This window comes from Bos indicus x Bos taurus, chromosome 11, assembly GCF_003369695.1.
Source record: "Bos indicus x Bos taurus breed Angus x Brahman F1 hybrid chromosome 11, Bos_hybrid_MaternalHap_v2.0, whole genome shotgun sequence".
In the NCBI taxonomy this organism is placed as follows: Eukaryota; Metazoa; Chordata; class Mammalia; order Artiodactyla; family Bovidae; genus Bos; species Bos indicus x Bos taurus.
The window spans coordinates 37,965,664-37,989,758 of NC_040086.1; the positions used below are offsets into that span (position 1 = coordinate 37,965,664).

Sequence of the window (24,095 nt, forward strand, 5' to 3'; positions counted from 1 at the left end):
TCTCAGCCCAGGGCTCGAACCCAGGTTTCCTGCACTGCAGGCAGGTTCTCTACCAGCTGAGCCATCATGGAAGCCCAAGAATACTGGAGTCGGTAGCCTATCCCTTCTCCAGTGGATCTTCCTGACCCAGGAATTGAACCGAGGTCTCCTGCACTGCAGGTGGATTCTTTAAAAGTTGAGCTACCAGGGAATCCCCTTCTCTCAGAATACTGTGCTTATTTTTGATTCTTCACCATGTGACTTCATTAAATATTAGCAAAATTCAATTTTTGATAAACAGGTTTCTTCTCCAATGATTCATACTGTGCATTCCATTTTAGAGATCACTAGTATAGCAGAATGAATGAAATTCAAAACCCTTTCTTTATCCAGGTATTTAATGCCCCTTCCATTTTGGTTCCAATCTATCTTCCGAGAAAAGTCCAAGTAAGCAACAAAGTCTGAATTAAAATGATGCAGTATCTTTCTTCTTAACCATTTTCTTTTGTTCTTTCTTTCCCATCCTTAACAGTAAACTCTTTATCCATAAGCCAATCAAAATCCCAGAAACTAAACAGGATTTATATTCAGGATCGTTTTCAATGCAAAGGGGACTGACCTCAGTTCAGTTGCTCAGTCGTGTCTGACTCTTTGCCATCCCATGAATTGCAGCACGCCAGGCCTCCCTGTCCATCACCAACTCCCGGAGTTCACTCAAACTCATGTGCATCGAGTCAGTGATGCCATCCAGCCATCTCATCCTCTGTTGTCCCCTTCTCCTCCTGCCCCCAATCCCTCCCAGCATCAGAGTCTTTTCCAATGAGTCAACTCTTCGCATGAGGTGGCCAAAGTACTGGAGTTTCAGCTTTAGCATCATTCCTTCCAAAGAATACCTAGGGCTGATCTCCTTTACAATGGACTGGTTGGATCTCCTTGCAGTCCAAGAGACTCTCAAGAGTCTTCTCCAACACCACAGTTCAAAAGCATCAGCTGTCTTCACAGTCCAACTCTCACATCCATACATGACTACTGGAAAAACCATACCCTTCACTAGACGGACCTTTGTTGGCAAAGTAATGTCTCTGCTTTTGAATGTGCTATCTAGGTTGGTCAAACTTTCCTTCCAAGGAGTAAGCGTCTTTTAATTTCATGGCTGCAGTCACCATCTGCAGTGATTTTGGACTGACCTCAGGAGGTGGTAAAAACATATAGATTCCCATGCTTCTCCCCTGGATACAGGTCTGGAGTAAGTCTAAGAATCCTTATTTTTAACAAGGATCTCAGGTAATTCTTTGGATAAGTCAAATTTGAGAACATGATCTAAGTACACCACCAGTTGGTTAATAGAGAAAAGGAAAATGCTGTCAGAGTAGACACCTTCCATCTCTATGTTGTTGTTATTCAGTCAAATGATGACAAAATCCATCTTTCCTTCCCTCTCTTCTCTGTATCTTACTGTCTTGGTAAAAAAAAGTACCCGTTAAGAAGGACTGTTTAGAACTGCTTATTCCAAGGGTCAAATTGCTGGGTAAGGGAACATATATAGAAAGCTGGCACAAGAATATTTATACCAGAATGAAGTGTCAAATGCCACAGTTTCTTACATACCAAAAAGCCTAAATTGAGTCAAGCCCAATTTTTCATAGTAAAGTCTGTTTTCAATCACTGTACGTTGTGATCTTCCATTTTTTTCCTAATCAGTATGTGGCACTCGTTATCTTTGCGATGTTATTAATGTTTTGGTTTAAACCAAAGAAAGCATGCTGCTGCTGCTAAGTCACTTTAGTCATGTCCGACTCTGTGCGACCCCATAGACAGCAGCCTACCAGGCTCCCCAGTCCCTGGGATTCTCCAGGCAGGAACACTGGAGTGGGTTGCCATTTCCTTCTTCAATGATGAAAGTGAAAAGTGAAAGCGAAGCCGCTCAGTCGTGTCCAACTCACAGCGACCCCAGGGACTGCAGCACCAGGCTCCTCCATCCATGGGATTTTCCAGGCAAGAGTACTGGAGTGGGGTGCCATTGCCTTCTCCAAGGAAGGCACAGTTTTCCTCTATTAACTAAAACACTTAATCACCACTATATCCTTATGAAGTCAGATTTAAAATGAGCTTTAAAATTATATTTGGTCTGATTGTGTAAAAAGAAGAAGAAAAAATAAAGGTGATTATGTTCAAGCCCAGCATGGGAGTAAGACATGAGCTAGAGAAACCTGACAATTTAGCCTCTACTAACAGGTTTTCACAATGTTGTTTTATTATGAGAAATAGTTATTTAAAGTTTTATATATTAGAAATACATTCTTGAGCCAAATACTGTTTAAATCAGAGGTTCTTAATCCAGAGTCTACAGACACCTTAAAATTTTATCTAAAACCTGATACATAACATCTTTTTTGGGGAAAGGGTCTCCAATTTTTATGTATTTGCAAAGAAATCTGTGACACATTTTTAAAGGGTCTAACAAACCAATGAATTATGTTTCAGTTCTCTTCCTTGGTAATGATTCACTTCATTAACATGAATAAAATCTACTCATAAAATTTTTGAGATCCTACTGCTTGCCAGACTAAGCCCATCTTTGCTCCCAATGACTTTGACAAAATTGATACAGGAAGAGCTAAAGTTTTTCCAAAGGAATACTATTTTTTTCTAAAAAAGGAAAACAGGTTATTAGATTTACGAATTCAATTTTCAGGTTCAAAATCAATGTGATGCCTGGAATCAGTGAGATTAACCAGAAAATGCAGCATGTAACTCTCTGTTGTTGTTTAGTCACTAATTCCTGTCCAACTCTTTTGTGACCCCATGGACTGTAGCCTGGCTCCTCTGTGCAGGATTTCCAGGCAAAAATACTGGAATGGGTTGCCATTTCCTTCTCCAGGGGATCTTCCTGACCCAGGGACTGAACCTGCATCCCTTGCAATGGCTGGTGGATTCTTTATCAATGAGTCACCCAGGAAGCTCCTGCAGTTTGTAACAATAGTTGGCCTAAATGCTTTCTGAGATAGATTTTTAAAGCTATGCATAGTATTACATACAGTATGGTATAACATATAGTCCAAGACAGACATGATGACACCACTTGCAGTAGTAGGGTCTTATCGTCTCAAAATCTGACATATTTGGCATAATGGGAGTAACCCTGAACTAGATCGAGGACCTGGCGGCACCACCCACAGTTTCACTGTCCACTATTTCGATGACCTTCAGCTGAGTATTTAACTTCTTTGATTGTCTTTTCTTACTGGAAAAGAGGAAAATGCTGCCTACAGAAGGATTATTATTAGATGACGATGAATACAGTTATCTTACTGTGCTTATGTCAAGTACTGTGCTAAATCAATTTTCATATATTAATTCAAAACAATTACATGAGTCAGGTAGTATCCCCACTTAAAAAGTGAGGTTCAGAGAAAATTTGCTCAAAATCATAGATAGAAATAATGGAATTAAAAACAGTTAAAGAGTATCCATGAAACTCTAAACCCATGTTTCTATCACTATGCCCCCCAAGAAATGTGAACAAATTCTAAAAGATGGCAAAATGAACTTGCTTCCCAAGCGTCTCTCCTGTGGCATTGTAAGAAACAAGTGAAGTTAAAGTGTCAGTTGCTCAGTTGTGTCTGACTCTCTGTGACCCCAGGGAGTTGGGCCTGCCAGGCTCCTCTGTCCACAGAACTCTCCAGGGAAGAATTCTGGAGTAGGTTGCCATTTCCTTCTCCAGAGGATCTTCCCAAACCAGGGACTGAACCTGCATTGCCAGCAGTTTCTTTGAGCCACCAGTGAAGAAAGGAAATAAAATAAATAAAAAGGACCCTAAACAATAATGACCTCTCCATATGATATCCAGATTCCTCCTTGGTTCCATTCCAGACCACTACCCAATCACTGTGCCTCATGTTTCCTACATAATCATTCATGTCCTCTACTTATGCACTTGATTTACAGTTCAAAGTGCAGACTAGATTCTACTCATTACAAATTCATGCAGCTATTTTAATGCAGCATTCAAAATTTTATCAACCTCTTTCCCTCTCACATACTCATTAGTTCATTCCTCATAATGGTTCTTAGGCTAAACCTCAACATCCTCAATTTTATTGGATTATTTTGCCAATTCAGATACATACAATAAGATTATTTTCATTTCTACCTTCATTTCAGTGGACATTCTAACCAAAATGTAGAATATTCTCAGTCTTTCTCTTTAAAGGATAAGAAACAGCATTTGCTGCCTGACTGGCCCTTCTTTCCTTACCAATTATATTTTCCCTTGGTTTGAAGACAACATATTTTCCTGATGCTCTATTCTTTCCAATTGCTTATTCTTTCTTCTTCACTGTTATCTTCCTTATTCCTGATTACAAACATCTAATCCTGCAGTATGCCCTGTCAATTCTATCTTCACATATATCTCAAATCTAACCACCCCTCCTCTTTCCATCTCTACTGCCATTATCCTAACTAGATTCAACATTCTCTCTAGCTTACTAGACTCTGCTGCACTCTCTCAACCAGTCTCCCATTTATTGCTTGTCTTCAATTATACAGACTGATGTTACTATTTTGCATCATGTCATTTCTATGCTGAAAACTCAAGAGCTTTCAACCGCACTTTAAAAATTCAAATTAATCATAGTAACCAAACCACAAATAGCTCTCAAACAAGTATTACTGGATGAATGAGTAAATGTCGACAGTTTAACAAGACTCAGCCTTAAGCTCTGTTCTTTTCTCTATACCTACTCTCTCAAAGGTAATCTCTTGTAGATAAAAATAACATTCAATGATTCTCAAATCAGAATCTCCTACACCAAACTCTTACTCTATCTCTAATCCCAGAGTGTCCAATTTTCAGACCTATTCATTTTACTCACATCAAAGCCTAAATGAAAATAAGGCACAGAACAAAATGCAGTTTGCTACCACTCATGCCAATAAAAGGGAGAATTTTATGTAGATGATTGCATGCATATTTGTTTCGGTTCAGTTCAGTCGCTCAGTCGTGTCCGACTCTGCGACCCCAAAATTGCAGCACGCCAGGCCTCCCTGTCCATCACCAACTCCCGGAGTTCACTCAAACTCATGTGCATCGAGTCAGTGATGCCATCCAGCCATCTCATCCTGTTGTCCCCTTCTCCTCCTGCCCCCAATCCCTCTCAGCATCAGAGTCTTTTCCAATGAGTCAACTCTTCACATGAGGTGGCCAAAGTAATGGAGTTTCAGCTTTAGCATCATTCCTTCCAAACACCACCCAGGGTTGATCTCCTTTAGGATTGACTGGTTGGACACCACAGTTCAAAAGCATCAATTCTTCGGCACTCAGCTTTCTTCACAGTCCAACTCTCACATCCATACATGACCACTGGAAAAACCATACCCTTCACTAGACGGACCTTTGTTGGCAAAGTAATGTCTCTGCTTTTGAATGTGCTATTTAGGTTGGTCATAACTTTTCTTCCAAGGAGTAAGCGTCCTTTAATTTCATGGCTGCAGTCACCATCTGCAGTGATTTTGGAGCCCAAAAAAATAAAGTCTGACACTGTTTTCACATCTATTTCCCATGAAGTGATAGGACCAGATGCCATGATCTTCGTTTTCTGAATGTTGGGCTTTAAGCCAACTTTTTCACTCTCCTCTTTCACTTTCATCAAGAGGCTTTTGAGTTCCTCTTCACTTTCTGCTATAAGGGTGATGTCATCTGCATATCTGAGGTTTTTGATATTTCTCCCGGCAATCTTGATTCCAGCTTTTGCGTGTTCCAGCCCAGCATTTCTCATGATGTACTCTGCATATAAATAAGCAGGGTGACAATATACAGCCTTGACGTACTCCTTTTCCTATTTGGAACCAGTCTGTTGTTCTATGTCCAGTTCTAACTGTTGCTTCCTGACATGCATACAGGTTTCTCAAGAGGCAGGTCAGGTGGTCTGGTATTCCCATCTCTTGAAGAATTTTCCACAGTTTATTGTGATCTACACAGTCAAAGGCTTTGGCATAGTCAATAAAGCAGAAGTGGATGTTTTTCTGGAACTCTCTTGCTTTTTCCATGATCCAGCGGATGTTGGCAATTTGATTTCTCGTTCCTCTGCCTTTTCTAAAACCAGCTTGAACATCTGAAAGTTCACAGTTCACATATTGCTGAAGCCTGGCTTGGAGAATTTTGAGCATTACTTTACTAGAGTGTGAGATGAATGCAATTGTGCGCTAGTTTGAGCATTCTTTGGCATTGCCTTTCTTTGTTTACATATGCATAAAACCTCTAGCAAGATACACAAGAAACTGGTAACACTGGTGGCCTCTAGTAAAGGAAACTGTATGGACAGAATCCAGAGTAGGAGGACTTCAAAGATACTTTCTTATTTTTAACAACATGAATGTATTACCTATTCAAAATAAAAAACATTAAGAAAAAATAAGCACATAACCATATGATAAATGTAAACCAGCTTTCTTCTCAACTTCCCAGTTTCTGGAGAGAACCATCATTTTCATGTCCCCAGAACTCAACACGAGTAACCTTTGATTCTCTTTAAAAAAAAAAAAAAAATTTGTGTGGTAAAAATATTTTAATTGGAGGATAATTACTTTATGATGTTGTGTTGATTTCTGCCATACAAAAATGTGAATCAGTTAGTTCTCTTCCATATTTAATCATTACTCAAATTTTCCAGCATTTTTTTGAAAATATACTGAAGTTCTGTTTCTTCTTTTCTAATTCCACTTACTACACTTGAACAGACTTTCATTTTCTTGATCTTAATTACTGCAAAGGTCTTGCTACCTAAAGCTCTTCTGTTTCCCTCCCTGCCCTCAATTCAATATTCATAACATTGCCACACTGGGTTCCTAAACAGAGTATTACTTTCACGTTAGGCTCCTACTCAAGAATCTATAATGGCTCCCTTTTGTTTAGCAAACCAAGCTCTCAAATAAGAAACCTCTGCTGCAAAGAGGCTTAATAAATACCTTTTGTGTCCGGTGTACTATTTCCTTCCCTATCACACCTCCTTTAGCAGACACCACCAAGGAGGAGTGAAGATTTCCTCAACGATTCTGGCTCAAATCAGTCTCTCCTTCCCCTTATTTTCTACCGCTCAAGTCTCTGAAATAAAGTTACTTTTCATAGTATTTTGTGTTGGTGCATACCAGCTATATAACCTCAGTTAAAAAACTTAAAACTTTCTGTGCCTTAGTTGCCTTATCTGTGAAATGCTTTCAAGGGCTCTCAAGAAGGACTGGGTTAAAGCATTTTATTAGCTATTGTATAATTCTGTAATTGTTTCACTTGTTGTGTCTTGTCTCCCAATAAGACCCAGGACGAAGACTTCTTTATACATCTCTCCCAAACCCAATTAACACAAAATTATGTTCAATATACAAAGCATACACCCTGTAAGTCTGCTTCTGATTTAGTCAAGATCAAGTGAAACTGATTCTAAATAACATAATTTTGACACAGGTATGAGGCACTCTATTTTGTGTCACGCTGTATAATCATTGTCTTTTCCTTCTAATGTATTTAAACACTTTACAAGTTTATGTGCTACTTAAGGTTAAGTATATCTTCTTCCCGTTAACTACTTCAATATTGCCCATAGTAAGCAAAGAAAGTGAATCAGTGATTTCTTAGAGTCATCTGACATTAAACTCAACTCATTCTGAGCCCATAATTCAGTACTTAGCTCATTTTAGAACTGTAATGTTAAAAGAATGTTAAATATTCCTCTGTATTTAATCAATGTACTTTAGCAAAATATCCTGTAACTATGAATGTCTCATTAACTCACTGAAAATATTTCTTTTTTAATTAAAAATCCACTAATGGAGGACTTCCCTGGTAGTCTCGTGGTTAAAATTCTACACTTCTAACTCAGGGAGCATGGGTTTGATCCCTGGTCACAGAGAACTAAGATTCCACATGCCACAAAGCATAGCCCAAAACATAAAAATACCAAAAATTCCCACTAATAATCAATATATTTCATATAAATTTTGGAAATAAGGGGCTTCCCACATGGCGCTAGAGGTAAAGAGCCCGCCTGCCAATGCAGGAGATATTAAGAGACATGGGTTTGATCCCTGGGTCGGGAAGATCCCCTGGAGGAGGGCACAGCAACCCACTCCAGTATTCTTGCCTGGAGAATCCAATGGACAGAGAAGCCAGGGAGGCTACAGTCCACGGGATTGCAAAGAGTCGGACACGACTGAAGCAACTTAGCAAGCACACAATTTTCTAGGCTAATTTATTGAATATGCAAATGATAACATTAAAAAAAAGATAATTCTAATGAACATAGAAAAATATTAATGTGCTTGGAAATCCCAATTTGTATAACTTGGTAAAAAGGCAAATGAAACAAGATCTGGTGAAACAAACATAACATAACATAACCCTTATATAGTTCTTTGATTTCTATTAGAAAAGTATAGTTAATTTAAACAAATATAAAGATAATTAAACAACTGACCCCATCTACATAGGTTTTTCATTCTTATAAACAAAGCTTTTCCAGAATATTCTTACTGCTTAAGAGTTCTTAAGCTTTATTAGTAAAAGTACTAAATTATTAGTACTTTAATGTTATTTAGTAAAATTAAATTTTCAATGAGGGAAAATATTTTTTAAAAAGTCCTAATGGTATATTATTTAAGTGTGATTAATTACAAAAACTACTCCCCTAATGGCATTAAAAAAATTTTTTTTAAGTAAAGATCTCTCTCCTGCATTATTTAAATTTGCTAGCAGAGTAACAAGACACACAAAATTATGTCCCAAAGTTTCTAAAAATACTCACAGAACCATTGCGTAATTCTGAACTAATGATGATGGATTATTTTATACACAAACCTCCACCATAAGGGGATCTTTCCAGTTAAGACAACTAAAGGATTTTATATACAATTTGAAAAGACTCCATAATATAACTAATTTGTAGGGAGTCATACTTAAGAAAATACTTTCTGAGAATTTTATATTTATGCAGATGGAAAAGAAAATGATTACAAAATATTAGTATGTGTTTCCCCACGAAGAAAGCAAGCAAACAAACAAAAAAATAAACTGAAAGTGGCTATCTGGTGTAAGTCAATATAAAGACAGAGAATAACCATCTGACTAGCTGACTTAAAAGAAATATCTTCAGGGTTCAACACAGAACAAATGTTTGATTCTCTATCAAAAAACAAACTGTTTTATAAGCAGAAAAAAACTATTACTTGAATATTAAAAATTCAAAAATATGTCAAATTACTGATTAAGAATGTATTGTATACACAAAATAATTGTTTTAACAGTAAGACTTTTACTAACAATGCACTGTGTAATAGACATATAATTTCATTTCTCCAACTGTAAAGTATTTGTTTCTGAGCATCAAAATTTTCACTGATCTTGAAGAGAGTAGGCACTGATGATATAAATATAATGATCTTTTCCTTCAAATTATTTATTTTTTCCTTGAAAAACCTCTGCCGTATTCACTTTACACACTGCACACACACACACAAATTACACTGGAAAATTATCTTTTCCTCCAAAAATCTCTGCCATATTCACTTTACACATCACACTAAAAATCAGTAATAATCCAAATTTCTAACGACAGGTGTATATCATATATCATACAGTGTTTTTAAAAAAAGCCCAACTAGATCTGCATTGTTAACATGAACAAATCTTCAAAATAGCGCTGAGTGAAAAATGAAAGCTGCAGAGTACATGTAAGAATAGGAGATCAACTGTGCAAAGTTTAAAACAAACAAAAGACTACATATTATTTATGGATACATACATATGCAGAAAAGGTATAAAAGCATGTACAGAAATAATACACATCAATTTCAGAATAGTGGTCACCTATAGGGAGGATGGAGAATGGATAGAATGAAATGGGTACAAAGAGAGTTTTAATTCTATCCACAATGTTCAACACTACAAAAAGGTTTGAAACAGATATGGTAAAATGTTAACATTGTTAAATTTGGAGGTGTTACACAGACGCTCATTATATTATTCTCTATACTTTTCAATTTTGAAATTTTTCATAATAAAAAAGAAAACATTCACAGAATAAAGGGAAGGTTGAATCACTGCTGCCACTTCCAGATTAGATGATTAGGCACACTAATACACAACACAGATTTTCTTTTACCAGATAAGACAATAAATGTTAACAGATAACATTACATAATAAGCAGTGTACACTTTCATAAAATATTCATTGGTTATTATATTAAAAATATACAACAATTAAAGAACAGGATGTTAAGAGGTTCTACTTCAAAAGTTTTACCCCTATAAGTCAAAGGATCTACTTTCACACCACAAACAGGCTTTCCTTGCTTTAAAGAGTACTCCTATGAATTTTCTTTTATGCCATTTCCTTTAACTGTGATTGAGAATAAAGGGCTTAGTGTACAGTGTATAGAAGATACCTGGTAAGTAAGACTAATGAATACATCGTATTCTACTAAAAACTAACAGTGGCTCAATTTAAAGATAACACATTACTGCCAGTACAAAAGCTTTCACTTTTCAGTTTGAAACTTATAATCTGCAAGGAAAATACACAGAGTACGTAACTTTGTTTACCAAATTTTTTTTTCTTGTCAGGAAAGCTTTCTCATTCTTTGTCTGATTAATACTTCCTTGATCACAGATGAAGTCTTTCAAATTAAAGATAAACAACTACTTGCCTGCTGTTTTTGATATGCAGTGTTTGGATTTATCTTTGATTCCAAGAGTAGTGATCCTGAAAGTTAAAAAAATAATATTTATAAGTTTCAACTTATAAAACCCTGAATAAAACATCAGAATACACATTAAAAACACAACTTTTTTCTTCCCGCGGCAAGACATCTGAAGTCATCAAATTTACTCCAGTTTATATTTTTCTCTCAAGATCTGGACTTTGCATTAGAACATATCATTCTATCCCCATAATACTCTTAAGGGAAAAAAAATCCATCTAAGACCAACATTCAGACCAAGAATATACAGAGACTAGATGACTTATAGTTTTATTGAAAGGAAAACTTTTAAGGTCTAAATGACCACCTGAAACCAAATTCTTTTTAACAAAGTTATTTTTATTGCATTTCCAGTTTAACAAATAAAACAAATTACAAAGTACCACAACAGGGATCTAAATACTTTGCACACAAATTACAGAACTGCATTTATCCTTTTCTCTTTAAGAACAAAAGGCCATCTCATGTAAAAATAAATGTCTATGATTACTTTAAAAAAAAGGTGCAAGAGTACAAGATGTGTCGAAAATAAACCGGACTATTATTCTTTTATCTGCACGTTATCAGCTGCTCAAATCCAGCGATCAGATTACAGTGAGGAAGGTGTTCTCATTAAGGCTGTACATTTTATCATTTAAAAAAATTTCACATTAGACTCGTACAATAAATCAAGGAATACAAGTTTACAGTCTGGTCTGCTGTCCTAACTTGTTTAAGTTGTAAAGTATTCACTTGTTCACAGCACCCTCTACAAAGATAGCCTGGAGGGATCCCAGTCTGAAGATGTATGTGCTTGTAAGTGCATGTATCGTGGCAACAATCTGCAATAACTCCAGGAAAAAGGCGTCTTTTGGTTTTCCCCAGCACCTGTCTACTGTGACAACTGGAGCTTGTTAATAAAATCAGTTTTTTAAAAAAGAGTGAAGTTTCACTAAATTTTTTGTACCAGAGATATAATGTGTAAGAAAATAAAGGGGGACGGGGAGGGTCAGGAGAGCACTAAATTGTTTTTCATTACTTCCTCCCTTCCCTCCCACACTCTCCCCGCTTCTTTAAGAGGCCAGACTGCAGAGAAAGGGCTCAAGTGTCTTAATAAGGCTAGCAAGAGGAGGAACACAGACTCGGCGTCCGACTAAGGGTAAATCCCGACAAAGTAGTTTGTTTTTACCTTACTGAAGTGAAGACACAAAATTCAATGCGCCGTTCCAAGTGGCTGGCAGTAACAGTACTCGGCTCAGGGCCTAAACCCCAGGCTGTGCCCAAACCGTAGGCATTGTCCCCTATCCTACGGTTCCAATAACCTTACCGTCGGACTCTGCCCGAACCAGCAGCGACATTCCCTTGAGCTCCTCCACATAGGTAGAGGAGACGTGCCCGGTGCCTCGGTCGTCCCATTGCCGGTCTTCGTTCAGGGTATAGACCTTCACTCGCCGCCGCGTATCCGACATGGTGACTGCGGTCCCCACTGTTCCAGCCGCCGCCTCCTTGCTCACCTCCTTTACGCCCCTCACTCTTGAGAGACGGTAGCGGCGGTGGCGGCAGCGGCGGCGGCGGCTCCGGAGAGGCCCGAGTTCACCATGGCTCCCAGGTTCAGCCGCGGGAAAGGGCAACAGGAGCCACTGAGACCTTGCCGCCCAGATTCCCAGTTACCTCTCACTTCACCCCCGAACGCACCCACCCTCCCCACCCTTTACCCCCCAGAGCTCGCTCGCTCTCCCGCCGCCGCCGCCGCCGCCGTCGCGGTAACTACTAAAGACCCGCCATCTTGTAACCCGATTCTCTCTGCCTTTCTCTTCCTCCTCCAGCAGGTTCGCACGGGCTGTCCTAGCAGGGGCTACGGCGGCCGACGAGTCCAACGTGTGACGCCTCCGTTTCTGCACGCGCTACCCGCGTTGGCCGTGCTCAGTATTCTCGCGAGGAGGGGTAGTGGAGTAAGGTGGGTGGGTCTAAGTGCGACTTCCTCCTCTCTCGGCTCCGCCTGCAGGCGTGGGCTCTCGCCAGGTGGGCGGTTCTCGCGAGCTTCGGGTCTCCGCTGGTGCCGCGAGACTCTTCTCCGGACTGGCGGCGAGAGCGGAGTTGTGGTTTCGGCTTCTGGCGGTTTGTTGGGGCTGCGCCCGGCGTGTAAGGAGCCGTGGGATCCAGCTCTGTGGAAAAAACGAAGCAAGTCTGGGAGGTACGCATCCTTGGACGGGACTCACCGTGAGCAGAAGGGAAGGAAATGTGCTCACACTCCATAATGGAAGCTCGCCCTTTCAGCCTGTGAGAGAAAAATAGTTTAAACCTCTTTCTGTGAAGACGTTAGCCCTTTAATGGGACTCGAAACCCACTAAAACTCGCTAAGGAGTCTGCTACAGTTAAGCATCTCCTCAGGAAGTGTTCTGTGGATCTCCAGGAGATTATAACATCGTACAAAAGTGCATTGACAATTTATTTCTCGTTCAGGCGTTTTACCGTCAAGCTTTTGGTGGCTGGCATACTTTCCGCTTCTTGAAAACAGTGTCCTTCCTGCGTCGGTAACCTCGGAACCTAAGTCTTCAGATAAGTTTAGGCAAGTGGCGGGGAACTACCTTCCTAACACATCTAAGAGCACTGTTTCCATATCTTTGAGTGTCTCCTGCTGGCATTTCTAGCGTTCTCTCTCGGGAGGTCTTCCGAGCTGAATAAGCGAGGGAGCAATTCTCTGGGCGTTCGCGTCGGTTGTCACACATCACATTGTCAGACACTGCGCGGTAGATACGAGCCGTGCGCTGTATTGTTTGTCAGTCGCTGTTCGTTCTTGGTAGATTCTTTTTGTTTGTTTTTAAAGAGAGTTCCAGCTTGTTCTGCCGCCAGCTCTTAACAACCCTTTAGTCTGAAGGGTGAAAATCGAGCGAGATCGACAGGTTTTACCCTGCGGCGCATCTTGGGAGTTGTAGTTATTCCTTACCAATGGTGTTGTCAAAACGTGCTTCTCTTTTTACCAAATCTTGTGCGTAAACCCAGCATACGAACTGACACGTGACATGCATACACAGAGTAAGCTCCTGATGAAAAATAAATTCTCATTTCAAAATCTGGTTACATAGGGATTTCTTTTACTCTAAAGAGAACCTACCAAAATACACTTGAATTTAAGTAGTTGTATATGTTGGGGATTTCCTAGGTGGCGCTGGGGTAAAGAATTGCAGGAGACGAGATGCAGGTTCGATTCCTGGGTGGGGAAGATCCTGTGGAGAAGGAAATGGCAACCCACTCTAGTATTCTTGCCCGGGAAAACTCCGGGAACAGAGAAGCCTGGTTGGCTACAGTCCATGGGGTCACAGAAGAGTCTGAAATGACAGTGACTGAGCACAGATGCGTGCAATATATGTAGCAAAAGAGCACATTAATTGCCGTGACTAATGTGCACAAAATACAAAATGCATTTTGAGCCCGGAGAAAATAATATCTCTATCTCAGGTCAGAGAAGGCTTCACACCGGTAACTTTTGGACCTGATGTTAGAGGATCCCTGAGTGGAAGTTTGGCTTGAAAGGTGTTTAAGGCTGTGAGGACCAGGTAAACAAAGTCATAATGTGTTACTGGCCTAAAAGAATTTATGAGCAGATTATGTACTGAGAATGAGAACTATATAGAAGTCACTTTGACACCATATGTTAAGAGCTTAATATCCTATAAAGAAGATCTAATTGGAAAAAATTAAAATCACAGGAGTCATTTCCTGTATTTAGTCAGTATTCAGCAAACACTCATTGAGTGTATACTATGTGCTAGACACTGTTCCATTCAGTGAATACATAGAAAAAAATTCCTCTTTTCATGGCGCTTCCATTCTAGTGTTGTTTAGTCCCTCAGTTGTGTCCAACTCTTTGCAACTCCATCAACTGTAGCCCGCGAGGTTCCTCTGACCATGGGATTTCCCAGGCAAGAATGCTGGAGTAGGATGCCATTTCCTTCACCAGGAGATCTTACTGAACCAGGGATCAAAGCCGTGTCCTCTGCATTACAGGTGGATTCTTCACCACTGAGCTACAAGGGAAGCCCACATTCTAGTGTAGGAAGACAATAAACAAATCTATGCTAGATACTGGTAAATGTTATGACCAAAGGAAAAAAACAATAGATTAGCAGACAGAGAGTGAGTTTGGGAAGGGTAATAATGTTCGTTGAGGGAGGCTTCTGAGGGGAGGCAGTCTGCTATGCATAAATCCCTGGGGGCAGAGAGAGCCAGAAAACAGCAACTCCAAGTACAAAGCTTTGAGGCTGTAGCATGCTGAGTGAGAGGGATAGCAAGGAAACCAGTGTGACTGGAGTGGAGTGAGAAAGGGAGGAAGTGGTGGGAAGTAAAGTTGGGAGTGGGAGAGAGGCCGTTTTGGGGGCCTCGGATTTTACTTTGAATGAGTTGCAAATTCACTGGGGAGTTTTGAACTAAGGAATGAAATGATCTCAGCAGTGTTTCAAAGCATCGCTTCCATCTTTCCTATAGTATCCCTTTTCTGCTATACTCCCCAAGATCTGAAATAAGGGAACAGAGAAATAGGGAACAGAGTTAAACCCTCGGGACTCATCTCTGACCCTTGCTGGATCCTCTGGCCCAGGTTCTGTTTCTTTCTTGTTCTAGGTCACAGGGGTTCTCTCTCTCTTTTGCAACAGGCCGACCTCTAAGATTGGTAAGATCCAGGACAAGCATACAAATGGAGGAACGTATACTATATGTCTGAAGATTTAATTTTTTAAATCAATCTATTAAATAAAAATGTATTTTCTTTTCCTACCTTTGGCATACCTTGAGAAATGTATATTGATATGGTCTGGAAGCTCGATTCAAATCCAGAATTCTTGAACTCTTCAGAATTCCACCTTCTCCCTTTGGCCCTTGAAACACTTCAGCTCTGTCTTGCACTTTGACAGCTCTCATGTACACAAATAGGATACCCTAACCTTTTGTCCAAATTTCTATGTTTGCACTCCCTGAATGTAGTCACCCTTGGCTGTCCTCAAGAGGACAGAATTTGGGAAGAGGACTGTGCAGACCCTGGGAGCAGGGTTGGCCTTTGGGACAAGGAATTCCAGGGTGGCCAGAGCATGATCTGGATTCCAGCTGGACACATCCATTGGTTTCACTGATTTCTCATCCCATGGAGAGAAGCACAGACAGAAGGCCAGAGCAAGAGTCTCTAAAATATACTGAGGGCAGTAATGCACTGCAACACTGTGTTTTTCCCAGCAAAAATTTTTTTCAGGACGGTTCAACCCCAAAGGCTAAGATAGATAGGTATCTTTATATATGTAACATTTACTTCTACCACTCTTTTTTAAACACAAATAATGGAATATCATACGTACTGGTGTTCTAGTGTACTTTAGTTTGTTTAAACCTTCTATATATACATATGTCATTTCCAGTACTTTGTAATTTCAAACAATAAATGATTGTACAAAAGTAGTTTTATGTGTGTCAACACATGTGTGGGTTAAATTCCCAGAGCAGGGCTTAACTTTGGCGTCACTGAAATTTGGGGCTGGATGATTCTATGTTGTGAGAGGCTGTCCTGTGCATCACAGGATGTTTAGCAGCATTTCTTTGCTTCTACCCACCAGATGCTAGTAGTATTGCACCTCATCCTCCTGTTGTCATCATCAGAATTATCTCTCATCCTTGCCAAATGTCTCTTGAGAGTACATTACACTTTTTAATTCTTAAGGATTAGAAATAGTTCTCTCTACAGAGTAAAAGTTGCTTCAGTTGTGTTTGACTCTTTGCGACCCCATGGACTGCAGCCTACATGGGATTTCCAGGCAAGAGTACTGGAGTGGGTTGCCATTGCCTTCCCCGGATATTTTTATGAAAAAACTTTTATGAGAGGTTTTTTGCTGTATAATTAGCTTTTCCTTGAGGTGACTAATCTTTAAGGCCATCCCCATTTAAAAAGTCATCAAAACTGATAACCTGTATCTTCTTCACTGATATTCCTATTTCTTTGCCTCTTTTCAGCCAAACTCATTTCATTTCCTCACCTCACCATTCACTCCTTAATTGAACCTATCTATTCTGATTTCTGGGCTTCACCAGTGGCTCAGCAGTAGAGAATCTGCCTGCAATGCAGGAGACTCAGATTTGATCCCTGGGTTGGGAAGATTCCCTGGAGGAGGGCAGAGTAACCCATTCCAATATTTTTACCTGGAAAATCCCATGGACAGAGGAGCCTGGTGGGCTACAGTTCATAGGGTGACAAAAAGTCGGACACAACTGAAAAGACTGAGCACGCGTGCATGCGCATACACACGCATATTCTGGTTTCCATCACTCAGCCCTCACCAAAAAGCTCTTGTTAAACTCACTAAAGACCTGATAATGCCCACATCTTCCAACCTGTTTTACTTGATCTAAGTTAAAATTGACATTTTTGTCTGAACTTCCTTCTTTCCAATCATCTCATGATGATTCCTGCTTTATCCTTCAGATGTCACTACAATTATCATTTATGTAGAGGAGCCTTCCTTGACTTCCTTCCATATCCCCTTGGAATGTACCAAAAAACCTAATTCACTTTAGTTTAAATGATAAGAGAACTCATTGGCTCATGTGAACACAAAGTCTGAAGATAAGGTGAACCTCAGTGTTGATTTGATTATCAATGAGAATTTGATTTCCTTCCTCTTGATTCTACTTTCCGCTCTGCCTCATCTATCCTCAGGCTGAATCCTTACCTTTATTTGTATAGGTTTTAATTAATAATTGTCTCCACATGTAGATAAAAAATTTTCATGAGTCTGAGGAGCTGTTTTTCTCACCATTGCATCTCTGGTAGCTAGGATCTCATTCTTCTGAGATGGTCATGGCAGTTTTACAAGAGCATGTATGGGTATGAGTGTGTGTGTGTAGGGTGATGGTAGTCCTTTGGTTATGTGAAATTGGGAAGGGAGGCAGGCACGTAAGTCTCTGTATAGACTTTTAACCTGCCCTGAAATTCTCAGCCCTGATCCTTTTTTTGGTGAAGATTTGTGCTGTTTTGCCTCATCACCTCTGTGGGTCATACAGATTGTGACCTCCTCTGTTCTGCTAAATTTGCCACTGCTTTTCTATTTGCTTGTCATGCACCCAACATTTGTTAAAATCTCATCTCTGCTATTGTCTTTTGTTTGCCCTTTGGACTCTACTTTAAAAAAAATTACTTAACTGTGTTACTCATTTTCCATGTTTAACCAAGGTATTCTGTCACGTTTTTATGGTTTTTTAATGTTTAGTTTTCTAATTCACTTGAAACCTTTTGTATATATGAAATAGGATGTCAATTTAAAATTTTTCTTCCAAATGGGAGAGTCAACTGTCAACATCATTTACAGATGAAATTATTTGAAATGCTACTTATATTCTTTATTAAATTCACAGACATATATCTAGATTTGAGTCCGTATTCACGTTTTTTCCATTGTTTTATTTGGCCAACTCTAGTATGACAATTAATTGCTGTAGCTTTAGTTTCTTTTGATTTTTGGTTGGTGTGGTGGCCATACACATGCACCATTCTGATTTCCTTAAACATATTGTACTTTGGAGAACAATTATTCGACAGCAAGTCAGACTTGTCCTTTCTTGTCCACAGAACTCCTCTAATGGACAACTTTGGCTTGGGGAACTTAGCAGCCAGGATGAGACTTTCTTGGAATTACACTAGTCTGAAGTTCCACTCTGTATTTTCTTCCCTTTCTCCTTTTACAGGAGTCAGACTTGGCACCATGGTCTGTAGGCTGTCCCTGTCAATCCTGAGCCCACCTGTTTTACCCTTCACAAGACATTTCTCCCAATCACTATCTTGCATATGTAACCCCCTTCTTGGCGTCTGCTTTTCTGAGGATCAGGACTGACAACAGGTGATTCAGGGAGTGGTGTCAGAAATCAGACAGTAAGATGTGGTTTGGGAAATAGTTTACTCAATCCCTGGCACAACGTGGCCATCTGACTACTGATTTCACCAGTAGTGACCTAGTAAAACATCCTAGAAGGGGTGAATGCTGTCACCTATCCAACAATTCAGGATTTTAAAGATATGGGGGAAACAATGCTTATGAGAGCAGAACTGGCCAATTAAGTTATACTACTTCCTTGAAGAGGGATAATGAGTTGAGGGCACTTAATCCTTAATGCACAGTTAAAAACTAAGTTTGGAAAAAAAAACTTAAGTGTGAGCCAGAGGGGGCTCTTTGGGCTTAATAAAGAGGCCCTTATTTCCTACAGTGAAAAAACCGACATGGGATTAGACAGTTACAAGAGCTCTGAAGATACCTAGATCTTCAGCCTAGGGAGGTTTGCTATACAGCTAGGGCCCTGCTTGAGAAAGCCTAAAGCCTTGAAACATGGGGGTGGGTGCCCTGAGGATTTTGGCTTTGTAAACATCCCTCTATCCTCGGGGATCGCAGAAGTGGCTTATAACTCCTAGAAAGAGAGAACACTTGCCCCCTTGCAGAAAGTTCTCTTCCATATGCTTCCATTTCTTCTGGCTGAGAGGCTGTGGTAACTAGGGTTAAATCTAGTTGTAATATGCCTGGGGACTGCTTTGCCTGATAAGGGAGGAGATTACACACCAAAGAAACTGAAATAATAAATTAGCATGTACTAGTAGGAACCAGAGTACACTTGGGATTGAATTTTGAGGGTTCTTGATCAAGAGGACTAGAGGCTAAGACTGGATAATTAAGATTTCATTGACTTTGGGACAGAAGATTTAATCCTGATCAGGACCCCAGGGGATGGGGCAAACTCAACTGCTGGTGTAGCTCTTTGAAATCTGGAAAAATTGAGAGAAGTGGAAATGAGCTTATACCATAACAGCAGCTGACTGCTATTTATTTTGGCAGATATACGTGGCCTGTTTTATAACAATTTAAAGTGTGTTTTAGATAATCATCTGCAAATGTTCTTTCTTTTCCACCTGTTTTTAATCTCATCACACTGATTAGGACCTCAGAACACTGATGGTGTATTATGTTCATCATTCAACACTGATGATCAAATAGTGGTGATTCTTGTTTTGTTCCTGACTTTAATGGCAACATCTTCAGTGTTATACATGTTCTTCATTGCTGATAGATACCACTTACCAAGTTGAGGACAAATACTAATATTCTAAATTCTCTAGGAAATGTACACTGAATCCTATAAATTGCCTCTCTTGCAGCTGGTTATCATATGGTTTTGCTCTATAATTCACTACAGAGATTATATGCCTACCCATCCTTGCATTCCTGTAGACTTGCATTCCTGTAGACTATTTGGTCTTAATAGCTATTGCCAATATTTTATTAAAATAATTTATCTGTTTTCACAAATGTTAATGGCTGATAATGGCCTACACATTTTAGTGTTTTTAAAAATATCTTTTCTGAGTTCTTGGCAATTGCATTAAATTTTATGGCCACAATATCAAAACTATAGCCGGCTATGCAATTTTGGTTTTCATGAAACAATGGGTATTCTAGTGTTTCTCAGTATATGCAGAATAAAGTTCAGAGTCCTAAGTCTAATATCCTAAACCCCTCTACAATCTGGCCTCTACTTACTGCCTTATTCATCCACTGATAAAACTGTTCCATTCCACAGGCAGCCTTTCTCTTTAAAATCATTCTTAAAAGCCCAACTCAAATATCACCTTTCCCTCATGATGTCCTATTCAAATTCCACTTCTTAGAAACTTGCACTTTTTCTTCCAATTAGAATTAACCTATTCTTTCCCCTACCTTTTTATGACTTTTAAAAACCTTTACTAGACTGCTCATCAATCAGCTTTTCATAAACTACGGACTCTATATGTAAATCTCAGAAGGAAAGCAAACTGTTCCATAACTTAGTATTGTGCTCATAATAGGTAGTTTTAATTACCTTTAATTTTGTAAATTTCAGAGTTAACTTTGAAACCTGTTGCAGTGATTTGAGATATGCTTGAGATGGTAAAACTAAGATTGTTTTAAAATCTCTCTGCAAAAGTCATTTATGCCTCAGTTGCTTTTTCAGATATTCAAGTGAATATCCAACCAATATGTTGGTTGGTGATTTCATGCTCATTATCAAACACTTTTTTCTTTAAAACTATTTACCCCTCCAGGTTTACTATTCATGTCATACATCTGCCTGTCTTCACAACCCTCAGGCTGAAATCTGCCTTTTCTTCTCTCACCTGCATCCCCTACCATCTGAGTTAATCTAAGTCTATCCATTTTCTTTTCATGTTTGTTCTGCAGTATCTTGGGTATAGGCTCAGTCCATTTTTTCTGTACATTCTCCTCTCCCAGGAATGAGCCCTTAAGAATTCCTTGACTTAGTTGCTTGCACCAGGTTTAGGGTTATCAGATTTAGCAAACAAAAATACATGAAACCCAGATAAATGTGAATTTCAAATAAATGAGGAATAATTTTTTAAAATATAAGTACATCCCAAATATTGTAGAGGCCATACTATACTGAACATTTGTTTACCTGTAATTTCAATTTCACTTGGCATTCTGTTATTTTATCTGGCAATCCTGTCAGGTTTGACACCTTTCTCAAGTTAAGCCTATCCTTTTCTCCTCCAGAAGTTGAACTCAGAGACAAGTAACTTCCTGTGGACAGCCATCTTTTGCCCCATGCTATGAGAATATATTGACTTAGAAGAAAAACATTGTTATATGGAAAGAAGCTCAAATGAGAGGTCATGAGACTCCATAGGTAGGGGAGAACTGTCTTAGTTCCTAATAATTATCTGACAGTCCTGGTTCCATTCTACCATAGGGATTGTGACTTATTTTCTGTGAAATAAATTCATGGCCCTGTGATAAAATTCCCTCTTAGCTTTAGCTTAATTTAGATTGGTTTCTGACCCCTGATACCAAGATACATTCTCTTTTCCATTTTCGCTGCCTACCACCCTAGGCTCTCATGAGCCTGGAATTTTGTAAAGGCCGCTTAAAGTTACACGACCTTCGTATCTTTCCTCTTCTTACAAGTAAGCAAACATTATTCTTTCCAGATTAAATGCTTTGAAAATTATCACCTTGCACTGATTATATCTCCTCTTGTTTTATATTCTTTTATAAAATTTGCTTTCTAATTTTGGTGAAGAATAGGCACAAGACAAAGGAGTAAAAGGACTATGTGAAATTGGTTCCTAGAATAGAAAGGCTGCTGTATATTCTACACATACCATACTAATAAAGTTGTTAGTCCCTTTATCCGGAATCTTCTTTGCAAAATTGCTGTATATCTTCCTCCACTTCATTTAGGTCTCCGTTCAAATGTTACCTATTCAGAGATGCTATTCTGGATCATTTTATCTACAATAGTACCTTAAAAAAAAAAAACCACTCTATCCCCTTACCCAGTTCTTCTTTAAAGAACCTACCACTGTGTGACTTATTGTTTCCATCCACTAGAATGTGAGCATTGGAACTTTGTTTACTGATATACCTCCTGTACACATTCTAGAACTTGGCACATAGCAAGTACTGAATAAATGAATGCTATGCTTGGCTGAACTGAAGTAAGAAAGATAATGATGTCAGATCCAGAAATTCAAGATATTCTATAAGAGAAGAAAAAAATTTTGTATTAAAAAATCTATGATTTGTGAGCAGGGAAGTGTTAGTAACAAAGATTATAAAGGAACAAGTCTTGTGAGTACCTATACTGCATTACTACCAAAGATGGGTAGTCAATTTGAGTCATTAGAGTCATTATAAATTAGAGATCTTAGCATATAATAGCCCTCATAGAAAAACTTTATTGGAAAGCAGGGAAAACTACCAAGATATGAATGAAGACAAAAAATAAAAAAAGTTCAGACATAAAGTGTACAACCTTGGTTTAAGTGGAAATGGAACTGTTTGGTGGTTTGTAGTTAGTGACCTATATTTTCACTTTGTGGCACTGCTGCTGCTACAGCTAAGCTGCTTCAGTCGTGTCTGACTCTGTGCGACCTCATAGACAGCAGCCCACCAGGCTCCTCTGTCCCTGGGATTCTCCAGGCAAGAATACTGGAATGGGTTGCTATTACCTTCTCCAAGGCATGCATGCTAAGTCGCTTCCGTTGTGTCTGATTCTGTGCGACACTATGGACAGCAGCCCACCAGGCTCCTCTGTCCACAGGATTCTCTAGGCAAGAATACTGGAGTGGGTTGCCATTTCCTTCTCCATTGGTCTCTAGAGGTTAAGAACTAGTTTTATTTTTCCAAATTATTAGCAGTTGGGAGTCTTATATGTATAGATGATTTACTTTTAATAATAAATATGTATTGATTTATAATGTAAATAATAATACAGGTAACTCAGAATTTAAAAAATGGAACACCTAAAGTGAGCATTTTCATATAAATCATTAGAATATATTTATATTATATATAAATCTACACGTTAGAAGATGCTACTGAAATTTTGCTCTATAGAATATAACTCTAGAATTCTTTAAAAAAAATCAAGGAGAATTAGATGATGACTGTGAAACAGATTCTCCCATTACAATACTACTTCTGTCATTCAAAGTTTTGACAACAGTTGTAGCTGGAGACTGAAGCACTTTACGAGAAAGCCTCATTCTTCCATCAGCTGGATCACGTCCAAAGTATTTCACCTGTGTTAAAGAAACAAATATACTTTAAACATACTGGTGTGCTGCAGTCCATGGGGTTGCAAAGAGTTGGACATGACTGAGTGACTGAACAACAACATACTTTAAAAGTTATAGCACATTGACTGATACCCAAATTAAAAGATACTTGGTCTAAAAAGGCAATGATTAAAGTTTTTACTTGTTCACTGAAAGCATACCTCAGTGCTAATTGGAGGTATATGCTAAAAATACTTGGTTAAGTAGTGATTATAATCTTCTGTTAGACTTATCTGTGCCTTTTTGTTTGTCCCTATTATGGAAGAACAGTAAAAACCATAGTGAATGAATCTAGACAAGAGCTTCTTGACCCTAACTGTGCTACAATCTATATAGGATTATGCTTAGGTCACTCAGACTAACACTCAAAGGACCATCTATCATGCTGAAGGTTATTTGGCTTGACCTTAGACACTGAAAGTCAGGGGGGGATGTGCTAACTTTTAAGTCCCTTCTGATGTAAAAAAAAAAAAAAATCTTATACAGAGATTATGTTTTAGTTCTTACCTTTCCCTGGAGGCTTTGTGAATAATGGAATGACAGACTGGGAATAAACTTATGTCTTAGTTTTTACTCAGGTCATAGGTATTAGGTACTACCGGAACAGAATGTAGTGTAGCCAAAAAAAAAAAATCAAAACACCAGACTGGCAACCACTTCTTTCATCTATTCATAAGGACTATTACAAAGGTCAATTTGATTATCAAAATTCCAGAACTGACATCATGGCTTTCATCAAACTCAAAAA

At 38.9% G+C, this 24,095-nt stretch overlaps 2 protein-coding genes and 1 long non-coding RNA gene across 7 annotated transcripts in view; 1 reads left to right on the forward strand and 2 right to left on the reverse strand.

The window, feature by feature from the left end:
• Positions 1–12,581, reverse strand: part of PPP4R3B (protein phosphatase 4 regulatory subunit 3B) — a 53,163-nt gene extending 40,582 nt beyond the window's left edge. Inside the window, exons 1-3 of one of the 2 annotated variants that reach the window (XM_027555330.1) lie at positions 12,475–12,581; positions 12,038–12,276; positions 10,678–10,733 (exon numbers count right to left, since the gene is read on the reverse strand). In XM_027555330.1, coding sequence (XP_027411131.1) covers positions 10,678–10,733; positions 12,038–12,179 — 198 coding nt within the window. In that variant the 5' untranslated portion in view covers positions 12,180–12,276; positions 12,475–12,581. Of the gene's footprint in view, positions 1–10,677; positions 10,734–12,037; positions 12,407–12,474 lie in introns of those variants that run through there. The other variant, XM_027555329.1, reaches the window with a different exon arrangement.
• Positions 12,582–12,619: 38 nt separating this feature from the next.
• LOC113901221 overlaps positions 12,620–24,095 on the forward strand; it is a 34,076-nt gene continuing 22,600 nt past the window's right edge. For both annotated transcript variants that reach the window (XR_003513350.1, XR_003513351.1), the window contains exon 1: positions 12,620–12,904. This is a non-coding gene — a long non-coding RNA (uncharacterized LOC113901221). The remainder of the gene's footprint in view (positions 12,905–24,095) is intronic.
• The window catches only part of PNPT1 (polyribonucleotide nucleotidyltransferase 1), a 41,392-nt gene continuing 39,737 nt past the window's right edge, over positions 22,441–24,095 (reverse strand). The window contains exon 28 of one of the 3 annotated variants that reach the window (XM_027555331.1): positions 22,441–23,311. In XM_027555331.1, the coding sequence (XP_027411132.1) occupies positions 23,156–23,311 (156 nt within the window). In that variant the 3' untranslated portion in view covers positions 22,441–23,155. The remainder of the gene's footprint in view (positions 23,312–24,095) is intronic. The other 2 variants (XM_027555333.1, XR_003513349.1) reach the window with 2 other exon arrangements.